We start from the raw sequence: 23467 nt of genomic DNA, 5'->3' as shown, positions 1-23467 counted from the left end.
TGAAACACTCTTACCTCAGTTATCTATAAATCAGGAGTAATAATTATTCCTTCCTCATCTGGTCATTTTGAAGATTTAACAGCATGCCCTTAGCACAGTGCCAGGGAGACAAGGAGAGTTATTTTCTGTATCCAACATTATATCTTAGTCCACGTGAATACTTGTCCTCCACAAACAGACTAAATATTAAGCATGTTTTAATTCCAACAAAATAATTTTGTTTTTCCTATAACTTTATTGCCAAAAACATGTACAGGAAGAACTGAAAAATATAAAAAAGAAAATCTATATTGTATGCTGGTGTTGGGAAGACAAATCATACTGGGATGACATTTAAGCGAAATTATGCATTAGTCTGTTGTGTACTTTAGATGGTACCTTACCAAGCCAGAGCTACACAGTTCACGGCATTTTCCTGTATGAGCTTTTAGGACTACTCAAGAAATATGTTAATTTTGTGACACGGTATAGAAGCAAATTGCTGAACATAGTACACAAGAACACTCAATTAAATTCATTAAAAATCAGGATTGCCTAAAAATTAAATTTTATTTATTACTATAGCTTTTCTCTTAGGAAAAGCTAACTCACAGTAAAGGTCAGAAAAGTTCATTGACTCTTTTGTGTATAGATTTACTGTTTATTAACATTAGGAATTTAGGAAACCTATCCAGCCACAAACCTACCGGATACTTATTTTTTTAAAAATTAGCATGAGAGTTTGTGTTGGACTGGTTTAAATGAAAGGCAACTTTTTTTTTTCTATTAAATATTTACTTGTATTGCTTCTTAAATGCATCTTTAGTTTTAAAAATGAAACAATATATAAGAATAGCTGGTTTATTCTTTTGATTTATTGTAGGTATTAAAAGTTTCTTTTGTGAGATGGCACATAGGCAGGTTTGGTGTTTCCTAATACTATGAATATCTTAAATTGCTTTTGAAAGTTTTATCTAGAAAGAAAGAAAAATAAGGGTTTCCTCACAGTTGAAAATAGTTTTTCAAAAAAGGTTAAGAGGAAAAAAATCTAAATACCACTCTTGATAAAGAAATGGAGCTTCAAGTTAAAAATACAAATTTAAATGAAGTTTTATAAAATATTAAAAACTAGCTAAAATTACATGCATAGGCATTTAATCAAGGTAAGAGGAACAGCAATGGAACTTAAATATGATAGGATTTATCAACAATAAATAAACATTTCAGTGCAAATAGTGCAGAAAAATTTCTCAAAGTAAAGATCATAGCAATCATTCTAATCTGTACAAAATCAGTCTCAGTTCTGTATACAATCTATACAGGATATCTGTGAATTTAGCCACTGATGAAATGCCAGTTTGCAAACCATAAATATAAAATGGTGTTTAGTTTTGTGTCCCATTCCTCTCTTGGCAGTTCATGTTTCCAGGAAAATCTAGAAATAAAACAATAAAAAAAAGCCTTAAGATTTAAGAAGATAAATATGTATCTCTTTACGTTATCTTCCAATTAAGATTTGCCCATAGTGGCTCCCAGGCAAGATGGCCGAATAGGAACAGCTCCAGTCTGCAGCTCCCAGGGAGACCAACACAGAAGGCAGGCATTTCTGCATTTCCAACTAAGGTACCTGGTTCCTCTCATTGGGACTGGTTAGACAGCGGGTGTAGCCCACAGAGGGTGAGCAGAAGCAGGGTGGGGCGTTGCCTCGCCTGGTAAGCGCATGGGGTTAGGGAACTGCCTCCCCTAGCCAAGGGAAGCCTTGAGGGACCATGCAGTGAGGGATTGCGCTATCCAGCCCAGATACTACGCTTTTCCCATGGTCTTCGCAACCCGCAGACCAGCAGATTCCCTCAGGTGCCTACACCACCAGGGCCCTGGGTTTCAACCACAAAACTAGGTGGCCGTTTGGCCAGACACTGAGCTAGCTGCAGGAATTTTTTTTCATACCCCATTGGTGCCTGGAACGCCAGCCAGAGAGAACCTTTCACTCCCCTGTAAAGGGGGCTGACGCCAGGGAGCCAAATGGTCTTGCTCAGCGGATCCCACCCCCATGGAGTCTAACAAGCTAAGATCCACTGGCTTGAAATTTTCACTGCCAGCATAGCAGTCTGAAGTTGACCTAGAACATTCAAGCTTGGTGGGGGAAGGGGCATCTGCCATTACTGAGGTTTGAGTAGTCCGTTTTCCCCTCACAGTGCAAACAAAGCCTCCGGGAAGTTCGGACTGGGTAGAGCCCACCTCAGCTCCACAAAGTCACTGTAGCCAGACTGCCTCTCTAGATTCCTCCTCTCTGGACAGGGCATCTCTGAAAGAAAGGCAGAAGCCCCAGTCAGGGGCTTATAGATAAAACTCCCATCTCCCTGCAACAGAGCACCTGGGGGAAGGGGCTACTGTGGGCACAGCTTCTGCACACTCAAACGTTCCTGCCTGCTGGCTCTGAAGAGAGCAGCAGATCACCCAGCACCGAGTTCTAGCTCTGCTAAGGGACAGACTGCCTCCTCAAGTGGGTCCCTGTCCACCGTGCCTCCTGATGGGGAGACACCTCCCAGCAGGGGTCGACAGACACCTCATACAGAAGAGCTCTGGCTGGCACTTTGCAGGTGCCCCTCTGGGACAAAGCTTCCAGAGGAAGGAGCAGGCAGCAATCTTTGCTGTTCTGCAGCCTCCACTGGTGATACCCAGGCAAACAGGATCTGGAGTAGACCCCCAGCAAACTCCAGCAGACCTGCAGAAGAAGGGCCTGTTAGAAAGAAAACTAACAAAAAGAAAGCAATAGCATCAACATCAACAAAAAGGATGACCACGCAAAAATTCCGTCTGAAGGTCACCAACAGTAAAGACCAAAGGTAGATAAATCCATGAAGATGAGGAAAAACCAGTGCAAAAAGGCTGAAAATTAAAAAAACCAGAATGCCTCTTCTTCTCCAAAGGATCACAACTCCTCGCCAGCAAGGGAAAAAAACTGGACTGAGAATGAGTTTGATGCACTGACAGAAGTAGGCTTCAAAATAAAACTCCTCAGAGCTCAAGGAGCATGTTCTAACCCAATGCAAGGAAGCTAAGAACCTATAAAAGGTTAGAGGAGCTGCTAACTGGAATAACCAGTTTAGAGGAGGACATAAACGACCTACCTGATGGAGCTGAAAAACACAGCACAAGAACTTCATGAAGCATACATAGTATCAACAGCCAAATCGATCAAGTGGAAGAAAGGATATCAGAGACTGAAGATCAACTTTATGGAAAAAAGCGTGAAGACAAGATTAGAGAAAAAAGAATGAAAAGGAATAAACAAAGCCTCCAAGAAACATGGGACTATGTGAAAAGACAAAGCCTATGTTTGATTGGTGTACCTGGAAGTGACAGAGAGACTGGAACCAAGTTGGAAAACACACTTCAGGATATCCAGGAGAACTTCCTCAACCTAGCAAGACGGCCTAATATTCAAATTCAGGAAACATAGATAACAGCACAAAGATACTCCTTGAGAAGAGCAAACCCAAGACACATAATTGTCAGATTCACCTAGGCTGAAATGAAGGAAAACATGTTAAGGGCAGCCAGAGAGAAAGGTTGGGTTACCCACAAAGGGAAGCCCATCAGACTAACAGCAGATCTCTCTGCAGAAACCCTACAAGCCAGAAAAGAGTGGGGGCCAGTATTCAACATTCTTAAAGAAAAGAATTTTCAACCCAGAATTTCATATCCAACCAAACTAAGCTTAGTAAGTGAAGAAGAAATAAAATCCTTTACAGACAAGCAAATGCCGAGGGATTTTGTCACCACCAGGCCTGCCTTACAAGAACTCCTGAAGGAAGCATTAACTATGGAAAAGAACAACCGGGGCTAGCCACTGCAAAAACAAACCAAAATGTAAAGACCATCAACACTATGAAGAAACTGCGTCAACTAATGGGCAGAATAACCAGCTAGCATCATAATGACGGGATCAAATTCACACGTAACAATATTAACCTGAAATGGGCTAAATGCCCCAAGTAAAAGGCACAGACTGGCAAATTGGATACAGAGTCAAGACCCATCAGTATGCTGTATTCAGGAGACCCATTTCATGTGCAAAGACACACAGAGGCTCAAAGTAAAGGGATGGAGGAAGATTTACCAAGCAAATGGAAAGTGAAAAAAAGCAGGGTTGCAATCCTAGTCTCTGATAAAACAGATGTTAAACCAAGAAAAATCAAAAAAGACAAAGAAGGGCATTACATAATGGAAAAGGGATCAATGCAACAAGAAGAGCTAACTATCCTTATATGTACCCAATACAGGAGCACCCAGATTCATAAAGCAAGTTCCTAGAGACCTCAAAGAGACTTAGACTCCCACACAATAGTGGTAGACTTTAACACCCCACTGTCAATATTAGATCAATGAGACAGAAAATTATCAAGGATATTCAGGACTTGAACTCAGCTTCAGCTCTGGACCAAACGGACCTAACAGACATCTACAGAACTATCCCCCAAAAATCAATATACATTCTTCTCAGCATGACATAGCACTTATTCTAAAATTGACCACATAATTGGAAGTAAAACACCCCTCAGCAAATGCAAAAGAATGGAAATCGGAATAGTCTCCCAGACCACAGTGCAATCAAATTACAATTCAGGATTAAGAAACTCACTCAAAACCACACAACTACATGGAAACTGAATAACCTGCTCCTCAATGACTACTTGGTAAATAACGAAATTAGGACAGAAATAAGTAAGTTCTTTAAAACCAACAAGAACAAAGACACATTGTACCAGAATCTCTGGAACAGAGCTAAAGCTGTGTTTAGAGGTAAATTTATAGCACTAAATGCCCTCAGGAGAAGCAGGAAAGATCTAAAATCAACACTCTAACATCACAATTAAAAGAACTAGAGAAGGAGGAGCAAACAAATTCAAAAGCTAGCAGAAGACAAGAAATAACCAAGATCAGAGCAGAACTTAAGGAGATAGAGACATGAAAAACCCTTCAAAAAAATCAATGAATCCAGGAGCTGTTTTGAAAAGATTAGCAAAATAGATAGACTGCTAGCCAGACTAATAAAGAAGAAAAGAGAGAAGAATCAAATAGACACAATAAAAAATGATAAAGGGGAGATTGTACAGGCGTGGTAGGTCACACCTGTAATCCCAGTACTTTGGGGAGGCCGAGGTGGGTAAATTACCTGAGGTCAGGAGTTCAAGACTAGCCTGGCCAACATGGTGAAACCCCATCTCTACGAAAAATACAAAACTTAGCTGGGTGCGGTGGTGCATGCCTGTAATCCCAGCTACTTGGGAGGCTGAGGCAGAGAACTGCTTAAAACCGGGAGGCAGAGGCTACAGTGAGCCACTGAAGTCCAGCCTGGGCAACAGAGTGAGAGTCTATCTCAAAAAAAAAAAAAAAAAAAAAAAAAAAAAAAAATCACCACTGATCCCACAGAAATACAAACTACCATCAGAGAATACTATAAACACCTCTACGCAAATAAACTAGAAAATCTAGAAGAAATGGATAAATTCTTGAACACATACATCCTCCCAACCAGGAAGAAGTCAAATCCCTGAATAGACCAGTAATAAGTTCTGAAATTGAGGCAGTAATAGCCAACCAACAAAAAAAAAAGCCCAGTACTAGACCGATTCATAGCCACATTCTACCAGAGATACAAAGAGGAGCTGGTACCATTACTTCTGAAACTATTCCAAACAACAGAAAAAGAGGGACTCCTCCCTAACTCATTTTATAAGGCCAGCATCATCCTGATACCAAAACCTGGCAGAGACACAACAAAAAATGAAAATTTCAGGCCAATATCCCTGATGAACACCGATGCAAAAATCCTCATTAACATACTGGCAAACCAAATCCAGCAGCACATTAAAAAGCTTATCCATGACAATTAAGTTGGCTTCATTCCTGGGATGCAAGGCTGGTTCAACATATGCAAATCAATACATGTAATCATCACATAAACAGAACCAATGACAAAAACCACGATTATCTCAATAGATGCAGAAAAGGCCTTTGATAAAACTCAACACCCCTTCATGCTAAAAACACTGAATAAACTAGGTACTGATGGAAGGTATCTCAAAATAATAAGAGCTATTTATGACAAACCCACAGCCAGTATCATACTGAATGGGCAAAAGCTGGAAGCATTCCCTTTGAAAACTGGCACAAGACAACTCCTATTCAACGTAGTATTGGAAGTTCTGGCCAGTGCAATCAGGCAAGAAAAATAAATAAAAGTATTCAAATAGGAAGAGAGGAAGTCAAATTTTCTCTGTTTGGAGATGACCTGATTGTATATTTAGGAAACCCCACTGACTCAGCCCCGAATCTCCTTAAGCTGATAAGCAACTTCAGCAGCCTCAGGATACAAAATCAATGTGCAAAAATCACAAGCATTCCTATACACCAATAACAGACAAACAGAGAACCAAATCATGAGTCAACTCCCATTCATAATTGCTGCAAAGAGAATAAAATATCTAGGAATCCAACTAACAAGGGATGTGAAGGACCTCTTCAAGGAGAACTACAAACCAACTGCTCAAGGAAATAAGAGAGGACACAAACAAATGGAAAAACATTCCATGCTCATGGATAGGAAAAAACAATATTGTGATAACGGCCATACTGACCAAAGTAATTTATAGATTCTATGCTGTTCCCATCCAGCTACCATTGACTTTCTTCACAGAATTAGAAAAAATACTTTAAATTTCATATGGAACCAAAAACAGCCCTTATAGCCAAGACAATCCTAAGCAAAAAGAACAAAGCTGGTGGCAGGCATCACACTACCTGACTTCAAACTATACTACAAGGCTACAGTAACTAAAACAGTATGGTACTGGTACCAAAACAGACATACAGACCAATGGAACAGAACAGAGGTCTCAGAAATAACACCACACATCTACAACCATCTGATCTTTGACAAATCTGACAAAAGCAATGGGGAAACGATTCCCTATTTAATAAATGGTGTTGGGAAAACTGTCTAGCCATATGCAGAAAACTAAAAATGGACCCTTACCTAACCTTATACAAAAATTAACTCAAGATGGATTAAAGATTTAAACGTTAAGACCTAAAACCTTAAAAACCCTAGAAAAAAACCTAGGCAACACCATTCAGGACATAGGCATGGGCAAAGACTTCATGTCTAAAACACCAAAAGCAATGGCAACAAAAGCCAAAATAGACAAATGGGATCTAATTAAACTAGACGTTCTGCACAGCAAATAAACTATCATCAGAGTAAACAGGCCACCTACAGAATGGGACAATTTTTGGAATCTATCCATCTGACAAAGGGCTAATATCCAGAATCTACATGGAACTTAAATTTACAAGAAAAACACAACCCCATCAAAAAGTGGGCAAAGGATATGAACACTTTCAAAAGAAGACATTTATGCGGCCAACCAACATGAAAAAAAGCTCATCATCACTGGTCACTAGAGACATGCAATCAAAACCACAATGAGATACCATCTCATGCCAGTTAGAATGGCAATTATTAAAGTCAGGAAACAACAGATGCTAGAGAGGATGTGGAGAAATAGGAACACCTTTACACTGTTGGTGGGAGTGTAAATTAGTTCAACCATTGTGGAAGACACTGTGGCAATTCCTCAAGAATCTAGAACTAGAAATGCCATTTGACCCAGATTCCATTACTGGGTATATACTCAAATTATTATAAATCATTCTATTATAAAGGCACATGCACAAGTATCTTTATTGCAGCACTATTCACAATAGCAAAGACTTGGAACCAACCCACATGCCTGTCAATGATAGACTGGATAAAGAAAATGTGGCACATATATACCATGGAATACTATGAAGCCATAAAAAAGAATGAGTTCATGTCCTTTGCAGGGACACAGACGAGGCTGGAAACCACAATTCTCGGGAAACTAACACAGTAACAGAAAACCAAATAACGCATGTTCTCACTCATAAGTGGGAGTTGTAATGAGAACATATGGGCACAGGGAGGGGAACACCACATACTGGGGTCTGTCGGGGAGTCGGGGACAAGGAGAGGAATAGCATTAGAAGAAATACCTAATGTAGATGACAGGCTGATGGGTGCAGCAAATCACCATGGCTATGTAACAAACCTGTACGTTCTGCACATGTATCCCAGAACTTAAAGCATAATAATAATAAAAAAGATTTGCCTATAAAATAACTTGACTATGAGGGAATAGAGGTAAGGAATGGATTCTAGTATGTTCATATAAATGAGCAACTACTCTGTGTCTACTTCTTCCTAAGCTGGCAGATACGCAAAGTTGGTATCAAAAATCAGCCCCTACCCTTAAGGAATTTATATTATGATTTGGAAAGTAACATATAAAACAATTCATTGTGAGCACTAATGTTATAAGGAGCAGTAGTTTAACTGGACATAAGAAATGCCTGTCATTTCTTTTCCTATACCCCAGTCCTTGTTTTAGGGAACCTCTCATGCCCCCTTCTCATAATCCACTCCCTCAGCCCAGTCGACTGGGCAGAGGACATAGGATACCAGTTGCCAGGCCAAATTGACTACACTAGGATGGATAGCTTGCCCATACTGGTTCAGTTACTTTCCCAGAGAATGTTCTGGAACTCCAGGGACTCTTGTTTATCTCCATTTGCTGCTTGAACTGTCAGATGATATAATTAGGAATGGGTGAAGGACAAGTAAGAAAAAAAATCTTTTTTTTGAGATGCAGTCTCGCTCTCTCGCCCAGGCTGGAGTGCAGTGGTGCGATCTCGGCTCACTGCAAGCTCTGGCTCCCGGGTTTATGCCATTCTCTTGCCTCAGCCTCCCAAGTAGCTGGGACGACAGGTGCCCGCCACCATGCCTGGCTAATATTGTTTTGTATTTTTAGTAGAGACGGGGTTTCACCGTGTTAGCCAGGATGGTGTCTATCCCCTGACCTTGTGATCCGCCCGCCTTGGCCTCCCAAAGTGCTGGGATTACAGGCGTGAGCCACCGCGCCCAGCCAGAAAAAATTTTAAAAAAGAACAGAGATGCAGAAATAAGATATAAGCCAACAAGCAGTCTCAAAAAAGGTGTGAGAAGAGCTGTTTCGGTCACTGAGTGGCTGTTTTCACTCTCAGGTGACTGTACTTTCCTTCATTTTAACCCTATAATAAATCCCTGTCCTATCCAGTAACATAAGCTTTTACTTAAGTTTGTTGGGGTGGGAACTATTCTTGCAAACAAATGATTCCTAAAACAAAACAGATGCAGAGGAAAAGGAAAGGCATCTTGACATCAGGTAAGAGCACAACCAAAGATACTGTGGTAGAAGAAGAATGTGCCCTGTAAGACAATGCAATGTAAGGGGAAAATGCAGAGTTAAAATGGATGATCTGAAATATATGCAAGATTATGGAAATCTTAAAACCAGAGGAATTTGCCATGGATACTGTCATTACTAGGGATTCATTATAGGTTCTGGAGTAGAGGCAATTTTATCATAAAAGTGGTATTTTAGGAAGATCATTCTGTCAGTGCTGCATAGGAAGAGAACCCTCAAGTCATGGGGACGGGCAAATTATTAGAGTAATCATGGTGTGGGATGGAAATAGAGACTGGCTGGAAGTTCACTTTAGAGGAAGAAATGACAAAGGAGCCTTCTGAGAAATGTTAGCCACGTGATAAGGTATACTCTACACACCAGGTGAGAGAAAGGAACTGACTATAACTTACAATTCTATATTAGGAGGTAATGTTAAAAAAATTTCATTCATGCCAAGATCATAGAAAATATCCAAAAGATTTCTACTAGTTGTATGTTTATATTATGCTTATTATATAATACAAAGCATTCTATGTTACATAGCACAATAGGTATAATGAGAGAATTATGCTTAAGGCTGATGAACAGGCACCATTAACAACATGTTTATTTAAAGAATACTGATGCAATAACCTTGAAACTCAAAACTGAAATACAATTTACCTATAGTGGAGCATGAAATTGGCTGTGCATTGCTATTGCCTGCTGAAGTTTCTCTTCCTTGGCTCTTCTACAGTGGCAAATCTAGAAAATAAATTTTTAAAAATACCAGTCACTTTTACAAAGATATGCCTATTACTTTACTTCCTACAGTATGACAGGAACCTTTTAACTTGTTGGCACTATTTTATGTTTTGAATGTTGAAGATAGCTAATAATTCAATAGCTAAAATTATTAGATTATGAGCAAATTCATTTCATTAGCACTAATGTTACAAGGCGCAGATAATAGTTTGAATGGGACAGAAGTGCCTGTCATTTTGTTTCCTGCACGCCAGTCTGTTTTAGGGAACCTCTCATGCTCCCTTCTCATAATCCACTCCCTCAGCCCAGTCGACTGAGCAGAGGACCACATGACACCAATTCATTCTGAATTAGCTAGTAATCTAATAATTGAATGTTGAAGATAGCTAATGTTGAAGACAGCTAAGACTTTAAGAATCAAAAAAACCTCTTGCTTGGGAGGCAGCCTTTGCCTGCAAGCTTCTAGAATGTAAAACAAACACTGATCCTTTATATCAATTATCTGACTATGTAACTTTAAATATCTGTGTTTTAAAAATATGGATGTAAATTCTGCTGTTAACCAGGAAGATTAACAGATACAAGCTTCAAGGCACAGTTATATATCATTAAAGAGTAACGGACCAGAAATCAATGCCTTACTAACACTATAACCATGTCAGTCACTAACATCTCTGAACTTCAATTTCGCCTCATGAAAAATGGGAATGATAAAATCCACCCCATCTGCCTTAACAGGAGTGTGTGTGTGTTTGTGTGTGTGTGTGTCTCACAGATGTTTCATAAAGTTTACTAACGAAAGATTATTTTTAAAATGTGATTATTTCAGACAACTTACGTAAATATTTTGGACTGTATTAAAAGGCAACAAACTATTAAGCAGACTGTTTTGGATTTTTCTTTAAATATAACAAATATCAGAACAGAACAGGAACTGTGTCTCAATTTTTAAAAATTATTTTATAATCCCTATAGATCATTCTCTCTTTCAACAAGTGGTAAAACAAGTCATTAAGGAGTATGTTTCAACTATTCGGACTAGATTTACCAGCTGTATTACACAATGATATAGATATTACCATTTCTGAAACAACTATTTTATTTACCTGCTTGTATACTCAGATAAATCAAGTCTAAAGTGATAGGAGGATGATGCTATTATTCTTACGAGGCTTTTCAGGTTCCTCTCACAGCACTCAAAACTCCACTTCAGTAACGTGCTAATGTTTTTCACTCATGAGTATGCTAAATTAATTTGATATTATGCTGTCAAAAAAATTTTTTTTCCCCAGATCAGCACAAAGTTTATTAGCAATTTCTGCTCAGACGAGCCCCTTTCTGACCAGGACTGTTCCTCTGACATACCAGACAGGGAACAGCCACACATACAGGCCCTCACTCTCATTTACTTCTCAAGTCACATCAAAAGGACATCTTAGAGCAATGGCACTTGCCCCCCATGGGGTTCCCTGGGAATAGCTAAGGTGTGTGGCTGTCCAGAGTTCTATGACAGACCTTCAAAATTTTAAGTTCCAGGTACCTGGTTTTTGCCCAAGTCCACACCCAAGAAATAGAAACCTTCCTTTCGGGTAAATAATATATTGTACAAAAAAAGGGAGATGACAGCATAATAGAGAAATAGCTAAGACCCAGTGCTTCTCCTCCCTATAAAAATACCAAACTTTATCCAATACTTGTCCTCAATTGACGAGTATTACATACTGTTCTCTTTTCCATGAAGCTACTGAGAAAATCATCTATTTCCATCTTTCCCTCCAAGAAGTCTTCTGCAATATTATCAGATTCTTCCTCAGCTTCATGTGCAGCTACTTTCAATCTTGCCTGTAGGGCACTTGCACTACAGCTCTGAAAAAGAAAAATCAGGCACTACTTTAATTTATGATACTCACAAGAACTCCTCACAGGGAATGGAAGGAAAGTAGTGGTATGGAGAGGCAATTTATTATGTGCCCTATATAGCCTCTTTTTGAGAAAATCTGCTATCTTATAATGACCCACCCAGGTCCTTAGCTACTGGCTGCAAACTATTAAATGAGAGAAACGGAGAAAATCATTGTTCTCTCCTAAGGATTTACAAATTAAATCACTGTGGTAGATATCTGCGAAGGAGACTCTCCACTAATGACCTCACCTCCTGGCATTCCTGCCCTTGCATAATCCCACCCTTGAGTGTGGGCTGAACTTGATGACTCATTTCAATGGAATAAGGCAAAAATGATGGGATTAAATTTCACTAAAGCAATGAAAGACTGGTACACAGAAAACTGTAAGATACTGCTATAAGAAACTGAAGACATAAATTACTGGAATACATCCCATGTTTATGGGTTGAAAGATTTAATATTCTTGAGAAGACATTACTAATCAAAGCAACCTACAGACTCGATGCAATCCCTATCAAAATCTCAATGGTATTTTTTGCAAAAATAGAAAAACCCATCCTAGAATTCATATGGAATCTCAAGAGATCCCAAATAGCCAAAACAATCTTAAACAAAGATGACTAATATTTCCTGATTTCAAGTTACTACAAAGTTACAGTAATCAAAACTGTGGTACTGGCATAAAAATATAAAGAACAATGGAACAGAATAGAGAACGCAGAAATAAACCCTCACATAAATGGCCAAATGATTTTCAACAAGGGGGCCCAGTCCAGTTAATGGAGAAAGGAGTCTTTTCAACAAATGGTGCTTGAAAAAACTGGATATATCGACAGGCAAAGGAACAAAGTTGGCCCCTTACCTTACTTAAATACAAAAATTGATCCAAATGGATCACAGACCTAAATGTAGGTACTAAAACTAATGGCCATCCTGCTCAGTGTGGTGGCTCATGCCTGTAATGCCAGCACTGTGGGAGGCTGAGGCAGGCATATGGCTTGAGCCTGGCAGTTCATGACCAGGCTGGGCAACATAGCAAGACCCCATCTCTACAAAAAATACAAAAATTAGCCAGGTGTGGTGGCACACACCTGTAGCCTTGGCTACTTGGGAGGCTGAGTCAGGAGGATCACTTGAGCCTGAGAGGTCAAGGCTGCAGTGAGCTGTAACTGCGGCACTGCACTCCAGCCTGGATGACAGAATAAGAAAAAAATAAAATAAAATAATGGCCATCCTAATGCATGTGGGGTAGTATCTCTTTGTGACACATCATACACAAAAATGAACTGTAATGCACCATTTTCTTATTGCCCTCGCCAAAACTGGTTATCTATCTTTACAAGTATGGCTCACGTGGATGTTTTATTTGGCTATTATGTGCCAACCACCGAACCAGGTACATAATAGGTACTCAATAAATATTTAATGAATAAGTAACTGGAAACTTTTGAAAATATGTTCAGCTTTACCATAATTTTTTTAAAAGCCAAATAAAACATCCACATGAGCCATACTTGTAAAGACAGATAACCAGTTTTGGCGAGGGCAATAAGAAAATGGTGCATTACAGTTCATTTTTGTGTATGATGTGTCACAAAGAGATACTACCCCACATGCATTAGGATGGCTATTATTTTATTTTAGGAATGAAACAGAACAGATTCCTCCATCACGGAACCAACGGTCTACTGAAAGTGGATTCCATATGTTAGAGTGTAGAAGATTCATCATCCCCCCAAAAATTGACTGAGAACATCTAGAAAGAAACCTAGGAATCAGTGTTTGGTGTGTGTCTGTCTTTTTTAAGTGTTTCAAGAATTGCTTCCAGCAATTCTTATATGAATGTTTAAGGATCAGAGTAACTGTTAAAGCAGAATCTTTATTGGACATTTATCTTTCTCCTTTTGTCAGTTTCCTGTTTTTTTCCTTTTCCAATAGACCACTGGCATTAGTATTTGTTGTATATGCTAAAAATATCTGTACCTTTTTTAACTTCACTTTTGATTTCATGATTTTTTAATATATCCAAATTTTCAATCTGTATAGCTAAATATGTCGAGTTTTTCCTTTATACTCATATCTGTTTTATTATGCTTAGACTTTTCCCACCATAATCTTAAAGAAAAAATCCTAGAAGCTAGTTGACTTTTTATGGTTTCCACTGAAGTTGTTTATCTGTAATACCTTTCTGTGTATTGTATGATACGATGATCTAGCCTTTTTCTAAATGGATACTAAATAGCCAGTTTTATAATTTACTGAATCCTCAATTTTTTCCAACTGATTTATAGAATAAATTATTCTATTCCATAGAAATAATTTTCTCTTCCTATAAAATTACTATACTGTTTTAAATAATGAAGATTTACAGTGTATTCTGACACTGGGAAGGGGAGTTTTGTTCATTTTTTCTTTTTGTTCAAGCTCTTCCTGACTACTTTTACTTTTACCCAGCTGAAAAAATAAAGTTTCAGATGAACTTTTGAATAAATCTGTTAAGATTTAAAAACAAAACAAAACAAAACAAAACAAAAAAAAACCTCTTGGCATTTTGATTAGAACTGTATTAAGTTTCTAAGTTATTTTGGGGAGAATGAAATCTTTTTAATACTGGATCTTTCATTCAATGAATATATTCTATGCTGCTCTAAACAGTCTTAGAAAACAGAAAACTCAACTCTTCTTTTATTGAATGCCAATTCAATAAAGGTTCCTAACTTACTTCATTGGATTCACTTCTAAGTACTTTACAGTTTTGTTTAATGAGTTGTTTTCTGTACTTCATTTTGCAGTAATTGCTGCAGCAAACAGGAAAAAGTTTCTCAGTTCTCTAGAATTTTTGATTGTTTATTTTTGGTAAACAACTGTTTCATTTCTTATTTTATACTATACCACTTTTTGTGGTCTTGTTGCAGTACTCAGAACCTCCCAAGCAATGTTAAACAGCAGTGATCATGAGGCATTACTCTCTTATTCCTAACATTAATAGGATCCTAGACATGTTTAGTCATTAAGTGTGATGTTTACTGCTGGTTTCTAGTATTCTTTTTCAAGTAAGAAATTTCTAGTTTTAGTTTACTATGAGTTTATATAAAGAATGATGTTGAGTACTATGAAAGCTTCTTCAACATTTACAAGGTCCAGTATATATCTAACAGTACTTCAGTTGAGTCTCACAGATTTTCTGTGAAGGAGGACTGCTTAGGTTAGACTCCTAACTAATGTTTCTACTTGTATGACCTCAAGGAAGTTATTTCATCTCACTGTGCCTGTTTCCCTATCTGTAAAATGTAAAATGGGAAAAAGTAACAATACCTATTTCACAGGACTTGGTGTAATAACAGGCCATATATGTAAATAGCTTCATGCAGCACAAGACATATTAATTGCTCAATGTTAGCTATTATTTCCTTATTCTGACAAATGACCATATTATCTGAAATCATTATAAATTTATATTCTCCTTTACCATCTTTTTTGCTGTTGTTGGTTTATATCTATTTTATGTTTTATTTCACTGACTTTATCCAAAGTTCCTGATGTTATAGGAAACAGAGTATTAACTATGAGGTTACTGGTATAATACAAAGATTATGTCCTCTGTTTCCTTTTCATTTTTAAAGATTCCTTTTTTTCAGAAATATAGGTTGAATTTTATAAAATTCTTTCGATTTTCACATAACTGGATTTCTAACAAAACTTATTTGTAGCAGATAATACTATATATTTTTCCTATATTATTCTTTTTAATTTGCAAACTTTTCATTTAAGGTATTTGTAGATAAGTTTACAAGTGAGTCAAAAGTTTTTGTTGTTGTTGTTGCTAGGTTTCACTACAGGGGTTGCAATGGTTTCATAACTTACTCAGAAAAGTTATTTGTCTGGGCCTGTCATAATTTTGTTTTGGAAACAAAGACGCTCTTACATGAGCACAAATAATGTATGATGCCTCATCGAGAGCTGTTCATCTACGTTTAACGGTATCATGTCTTAAAAGGTCAGATACCTCATAAATGGTTTCTGATGATAATGAAAATAAGATCATGACTCATGCACATAAGATTAAAAAAATCTATGGCAAAGGAAAAAAACTAAACAGTCTTACCTCACTAAGTTCATGCTGCCTTTGCATCTTCTTTTCGAAAGTAGACTTCATTTGTGTAAGCAATTCATACTAAAAGAGAAAATGAAAAGGATGTTTTATTCTATTTTTAAATTATATACATTTCTACAAAATGATCACTAACTCACCTTATCTAAAACAGTTTGCCTTTTGGCTTCCAAGCTGGGCTCCAAAAGGAGATTTTTTCCTGTAAGATAAATCTCTAGATTACTTCTAGGTAAAGATCAGATTTTTTCCAGGAAATGTGAGCTGAGGAGAGGGAAAACATACTTGCTAGTTCCTCAATACTTTTTACTAAGTCATCTTTGTCAGTAATAATTTGTTTTAGTTGAGGCAAAGTCAGAAACTGTTCTAGTAATACCTCCTCTTGTTCATTCATATCTGTGAGTTGTGTCACACTAGAAACACAAAAGAAAAAATGTTAATAAATATCAGACATCAAGTTTTTCTCCCTGACAACTATTTACAATTTTTCAGCTTTATTTTGGTTGATAGGGTTCTAAATAATTTTTACATATACACCTAAGGCTGCCAATTTTAACCTTAAAATCATATAAAACATCAACCACAATGGAACATAAAGCAGTCTGTAATATATTCTCAACAGAATCTGTAAAAGTAAATTCTGGTCCAATGGATATGTTGATATATCTCCTCTCTTTAAAAATCACAACTGTGGGGAAGTGTTCACAGTTATCCAGTGACCTGAAATTAAAAATAAAGTCAACTTAACTCAGGTAAAGAAAAATGTATGAAACTAAGAGCTTATTCAGCTTAGGTTTCTTAAAATAGGACAGCAGTAATACAGTTCAGTATTTTTTTCTTGTTCTTAATTCTGTTTAACTTAATTGCTTGAGAATATCACTTATTTCTTAAATTTCCCTGATAGGAACCAGACTGACTGATATATAAAATTTAAGCTATTTATTTCTTCCAAGCATAATGTTGAACATGCTAGTACTATAGTAAATTCAGATGAGTAAAAGTTCACAGACAAGCTAGCATTAGAAGAATTTCTTCCTAGTCATTTCATTGTATGTATTGACGAGAGGGAAACAGAACTGAAAAGAGGCCAGAGTAGTTACTGTAACATTTTGGCTTGTGAAAAACTTTTATGGGAAACTATTCTATCTAGTCAGCTTTAGACCAGGTCAGTGCATGATTCCAAGGATGTGTTGGCCAAAATGCAGTCAGTAAAATCTCCCAAGACTCTACAAGTTACATAGTCTCTGCTAGTGCATAATGTCAATTACTGTAGGACCAGTAAGATAGGGTGCATAAGCAGTCACAACTCCGTTTTAACCTCTCTGCCTATTTAGCTTACAGATGTGTGGCTATCACAATAAGAGTTATAGATATGTTTATGTGTGTTTATGTATATGTGTGTATAGATATTCATAAAATATTTAAAGAAAAGAAATAATGGAGGGCTAAACCAAAAACAAAAATGGGTATCTGTAGGGTGAAAGAACTAGGTGGAGCGGATATGGATGGAAGCAAAAACTTTTCTGAACGTATCTTAGTTTTGACTATGGAGCCATATAAAAACGTTGGATAATTTAAAAATAAAGAAGAAAAGAAAAAGCAGTCTTTAAAATTCCGAGAAAATGGACTGCTTTGAAAATAAGTAAACCTGTATATTCTAAGTTATATCAACACCCAGAGAAAAATTATTTGAAGAGATTAAAAAAACAACAACAACAGTATATTCTGGCATGTCATAATCCTAAAGATGACAGAACTGTAAAAAACAAAAACAAAAATTTAACCTGCATTCAATAATCTTAGTAACAATACTGGTATTGTTATTTTGGAAAAGAACAAGGGCCCTTCAGAGAAATGGCTGACTCTAGGTCTGGGAGAAGAAATGTTCATGATGAGCCCATTGCATCTTCAACTTTGCCAGAAACGATACAGAAGGCAACTTGAGTTTCTCACCCATCAGAGCAACTTTTGGAGATGGATAGCGCATCAACTCATTATTGTGAAAGCTGATACTATAAGGGGAAAAATTAAGCATTTTTCTTGGTCCTGTATGAAGCCTATTTTAGTATAACTAAATATGTAATTGATTAAGTCAGGTTCTTCATAGAGTAATTCTGGTTAATAAATTCTGGTGGTAATGATAAAATTATTAAATCATATTTACGACCCTTGCTGAATTAATGATGGTCAATGATTTCAGGTGCTTTAACCTGATATAATCTTAATGTCACTAAAAAAAGGGCAACCAGACCTCACTGCTGCCTCATGGGATGTAATAGGAAGCATGCACTAATTATGACATAAGTATTGGCAAAAGAATTGAACCTTGTCTACTTCTAGCCACCAGCAGCATAGACTATGGGAAATAGAGAAACGCCCTTCAATGGTACCACAAGGAGGGAATAAGGAAAAAACAGGATATGGAAGATTTCATAGGACAAATAACCAATTTAATAAACACACACTATGTTTAATATATATGTATGCATATATATACATGGATATGTATTTATTTCCATATTTGTGTACATATATATGAGCATATGTAAATACAAATATGTATATGTCGAAGTGTGTGTGTGTGTGTGTGTGTGTGTGTGTGTGCGTATAAAAGAGAAAAGTTGGGGAGAAATGGTTCATTATTAAAAGGAACTTAAGAGATCCACTATCCAAATGCAATAGGTGGAACCTGTTTTGAATCCTGATTCAAAGAAACTACCAACAAAAAGATTAATTACTGAGACACTGGAGAAAGAAGGTAATATTAAAGAATTACCATTGTGTTAGGTATGATGATGATGGTGACTGAGGTTATGGTTTAAAAAAAGGAAAGAAAATCCTTACCTGGTAGAAAAATTTACTGAAGAATTGATGGGTAAAAAGGATGTATTATCTGGGATTTGCTTTAAATAACGGTGACTCATACCTATAGCCCTCCAAGAAAGCTGGACAGAAGGAGGCATGAAGCACGGTGAGCAAAAGGGTTCATGGCTACTGTTGCCACATGATGGATACATGGTGGCTCATTATACTAGTTTCTTCACCTTTTTTGTATTTTTGATGTTTTCATAACAATTATTTAAAAAAATTTAAAGCAAAAAAGATAACTTTAATAAATTAGAACTACCTTATGGGTTATTGTAACCATTACAATGCATATTAACCTTTAACACGCATGCAGTATATTGCAAATATTCATTAATTTATTATAACAGAAGATAATAAATCACTATTTCCTTAAAATGACTGTAAAACACTGGTGCAAGTAAATTTAAACTTTTTAAACTATAGGATTTCTCATGGGCACCTTTGATGAGATATATCCTAAAGAAAAAAAGAACTGCAAAAAAAGAAAAAAAAAGTTTAACTGCATTCAGTAGTCTTATTAATAAGAGCCTTATGAGTATCATGAACTCTCAATGGGGGTATAAAGGGTGCAATGCTTCCCAAAACTGGCCAAAAACCATTTTCTTCATGAAGCATTTTAGAGAAGCAAAGTTCCATGAAAAATGGCACCTTAATTGAAAAAAAGTTTGGCTCTGTAAAAACATCTAATACTTTATAACTTTATTTCTCTATATGTAAAGTTTATCTACTAAAGGAACAATGGGAGGTCTAAAACAGGCCAAGATATATTTTGAAACTATCAGGAATAATGTATTCAAAAATACTTTTCAAAGAATGCAGGCCACATGAGAGAAAGGATCTTGTTATCTTGGTAACTATTTACATCATTATAAAAATCCTATAAAAATCCGAGTATGTACTAGTTACTCAATAAATACAACCTATAGGACCTAAAATTGATTTTTAAAACTTTCCCACTAAGACAACTACAGTACTGTCTAGGAATAGTGAAGATTTTAAAATTTAATTTAATATGGATATGAAATAATGATCTGGTGTATGCTTACAAATAAAACAGACAATGTCACCAACTTTACTCTCCAGGTTTACCTTAGTTCTGAAAGTTCTGGAAATGCATCAGGGACATCTGGCATCTTGTAACCAAAACCATTTTGGCTTGTCTAAAGAAAAGTTTTAAATGATATTAAATTTCAGCCATTTTTTGACTGCTCTCAATTACTAATAAATGTAATCTTTAATGTACTATATCCCATAACTGTTTGCATTATCATATTTTCATCTTCACATCTCACACTGCCTTAGTCTCCCCTTCTTCCTGCAGTCTATCTTTTTTTCAGTGTGGTATACATAGGATTACTTTTTTTTGTTGCTGTTGAGGGCCATGTGAGTACCTGTGTTAGGTAGAGAACTGGTAGTTCTCTTTCTTGTCTAAGTATATGGCTGTAGATTTCACTGGTATATATGAATATTTCTCTCAAGTGAAAGGCATTAAATATAGAAAAGCAATAATTTGGCAACAGTCTGAATAGTTACATGCCTCAGTCAGATGAGACGGTAGGGTAGATGAGTAACTGAGCCATGTTTGATATATATGACTTTTTATCCTTGAGGACCCTTGAAAAGCCCTCTTGTAATTTTGTTCATACTACTAACTGTAATTTGTTCATAACATTCATTAACACAATAAATGAAAGGTTTTGGAAAAAACCAAGTCCACTTGGGTCTATGTATTCTAAATGATTATAAACTCTGAAATTAGTAATGTTGGATATAGTATGGTTTTATACTTGAGTAATGCTATGGGTGATATTTACTGAGGGTTGTAATTGAAAGGCTTTATACTCCTTTAAATGTTTTATGCCGAAAGTATTAGTTTCTTCCTCAGTAACATTCCACATAGCAACAGTTAAGAACAGCTTAAGAACATACAAGTTTTTAAGCCAATGGAACACTTGAAGCCCTCAGCATACATTAGCAGACCCATCATGTGACATCTGCTGCTCCCACATGATCATTCTTCTGCCTTTGCCCACACTCTATATGTCAGCCAGAGAGATCTACTATAGGCAGCCTCACAAAAATGCCATCTGCTTTATACCTCAATGCCTTTGACAATGTTACGGCCTCTCAAAGAATGCCTTATGTATCCCCTTGTTATTCTGGCAAATTAATAATGATCTTTCAAAATCTGGCCTCGAGCATAATAAATGCATGCATTTGTTTAGCTGCCTCATTTTTACTGAGTACCCACTATATTTATCAGTACGTTTGAGGCACTAAGAAAGTGGTGAAAAAACCCAGAATCGCATTTTTTGTAAAGGTAACCTACTAGTTCTACCTTGGTCCCTAGGAGCACTGACCATTCCCCTAACTGTGTCTCTACCAAAACTCTAGCTGTGTCTTCTACTACACTAGAATTATAAGCTCCACACTTAAAATTATTATTTGTTGGTTACCTCTCTGTTACTTGAATTGAAAAACGTGATTTAATCTTTTCATATTTTGTCTAACTTATTGTCTGGCACACGGAGGCATGTAATAAATGTGTGTTGACTGAATGAATGTTTCAGTGGCACAAAATATAGATAACTGACGATACCAACCGGTATTGAAGCATCCATTGTGGGAATGGGTAATGGCAGATTTGAAAGGACACCAAATGAAGGAGCGGCAGGCTTGGCTGTGGTATAACTTGTTGTTGAAGAAGAAACAGTGTCAGCAACAGATAAAGAAGTGATATTCCTGTTTGCTTCTTGTGGAGGATATGGAGGAAGAAATGGAAAACCCTGAGAAGCATAAGGAGGCATCCCACTTGGGTTACTGTATAGACTGAAGAGAAAAAGAGAAGATCATTAGATTAGATTTTATGGATACAACATGTCAAATTATTTCTAAATTGCTCTAAATAACAAAGGTCAAGCACTATATAGATGAAATCTTATAATGGCAGGTGATATTTATTAAATTATATAATGGAATTAAATATTATATAATATTTAATATATAAAGTGATATATATAAAAAAAGTGATAAAGTATGACCCCCTTCCAAAAAAAAGAATTGTAGAATTGTGGTTTCTACAAAAAAGATGATGAATGCTTTAGAAAGCAAGCAATTCAACTTGTGAGAGTAGAAATGGATAGACAGGCCATTTTTGAGTTTTCAGCATTCCAGTGGTATCAATCAGTATCTCCATAGAGGGAATGGAGAGCAATATGTAATCCAGGACATTTATTGAAGTAGAGGCTAACAGCTTTCTCCGTATTTGTCAAAATCTGACTGAAAGTCAAGACTGCTTTTCTAGAACATTTTAAAGTAAAATTAAGTATGCAGATGAGCTTTTAAAATGTTGAAATATTAAAAACAGATGGATATATAAACATGCATGTATATTAGAGTTACATAGCATTATGTACTTGGGATTCAATCGTAGAACAATGTAGTCAATGTTTATTTTTGCAAGATAACAAATATTTTACATTTAAAATATTTTTCCCCTTAGCAAAGTTTAGAGAACCAGATCATAAAAGCATTAGAGTAATTCAGACCTAGATGCAGACTGAAAATCATCTAAATACAATATATGAATCATACAGTGAGTTAATATGGATCAGGCACTCTAGTGTAAAGGATAAGGGCCTTACAGTTATGTTTTAAATATTAATATACTACTACTAAAATGTTTCCCTTTATATTGAAACATGTTTCAAAATGTAAAATTTTTTATGAGAGTACTATTATTTCATTTAATGATATAACCTGAGTTGGAAATTTTGTGGGAAGAAAACATTTTTTTTTTTTTTTTGAAATGTACATGAATGACACTGAAGTGTAGATGGAAAAATAAGCCAGAGTAGAAAGAAAAAAGCCTGAAAAAGGAAGGTACAGAAATATTAGCCCTGTAATAAAGCAAAACAAATCATAAAACCCTAATAACCCAACAAAATTTAAAGCATAGTACTACTGAATGGACAGGTAGATCAATAGAACCAGATATAAAATCCAGAAAAAGCTCAAACACCTATAGGAATTGGGATATAATAAAGATAGAATCTCAAATAAATGAAAAATAGAACAGTCAAAAAGTAGTATTGAGACATCTGCCAAAAAGAGGTTGGAGTCAGATCCTCATTTTTACAATAGTGTAACAATCTAATGGATCACAGTTTAAGTTTTTTTTAAAGAACCTCAGAAGAACTAGAAGACATCATCAAAAAATTATAACCTTGAGGCAGGAAAGGACTTTCTGTGAACCCAAATTCAGAAGCCATTACATAAATAATGATAAATCTGGCCGGGCGCGGTGGCTCATGCCTGTAATCCCAACACTTTGGGAGGCTGAGGTGGGTGGATCATGAGGTCAAGAGAATGAGAATCCTGGCCAACATGGTGAAACTCCATCTCTACTAAAAATACAAAAATTAGCTGCGCATGGTGGCAAGTGCCTGTAGTCCCAGCTACTCGGGAGGCTAAGGCAGGAGAATTGCTTAAACCTGGGAGGAAGGGGGTGCAGTGAGCTGAGGCTGTGTCACTGCACTCCAGCCTGGCGA

General features: G+C 36.6%; 1 protein-coding gene across 5 annotated transcripts in view; it reads right to left on the bottom strand.

The window, feature by feature from the left end:
- Window positions 1–215: 215 nt before the first annotated feature.
- Window positions 216–23467, bottom strand: part of VPS37A (VPS37A subunit of ESCRT-I) — a 50001-nt gene continuing 26749 nt past the window's right edge. For 3 of the 5 annotated variants that reach the window (XM_005562662.5, XM_074000330.1, XM_074000331.1), the window contains 8 exons: window positions 21521–21746; window positions 20007–20077; window positions 16335–16462; window positions 16193–16251; window positions 16047–16115; window positions 11760–11903; window positions 9957–10037; window positions 216–1414 (listed from right to left, as the gene is read on the bottom strand). In XM_005562662.5, coding sequence (XP_005562719.1) covers window positions 9957–10037; window positions 11760–11903; window positions 16047–16115; window positions 16193–16251; window positions 16335–16462; window positions 20007–20077; window positions 21521–21746 — 778 coding nt within the window. In that variant the 3' untranslated portion in view covers window positions 216–1414. Of the gene's footprint in view, window positions 2285–9956; window positions 10038–11759; window positions 11904–16046; window positions 16116–16192; window positions 16252–16334; window positions 16770–20006; window positions 20078–21520; window positions 21747–23467 lie in introns of all 5 variants that reach the window. The other 2 variants (XM_005562663.5, XR_012417097.1) reach the window with 2 other exon arrangements.

The sequence above is a fragment of the Macaca fascicularis genome, chromosome 8 (genome assembly GCF_037993035.2).
Source record: "Macaca fascicularis isolate 582-1 chromosome 8, T2T-MFA8v1.1".
Lineage (NCBI taxonomy): Eukaryota > Metazoa > Chordata > Mammalia > Primates > Cercopithecidae > Macaca > Macaca fascicularis.
This window is presented reverse-complemented; position numbering and strand designations above follow the sequence as displayed.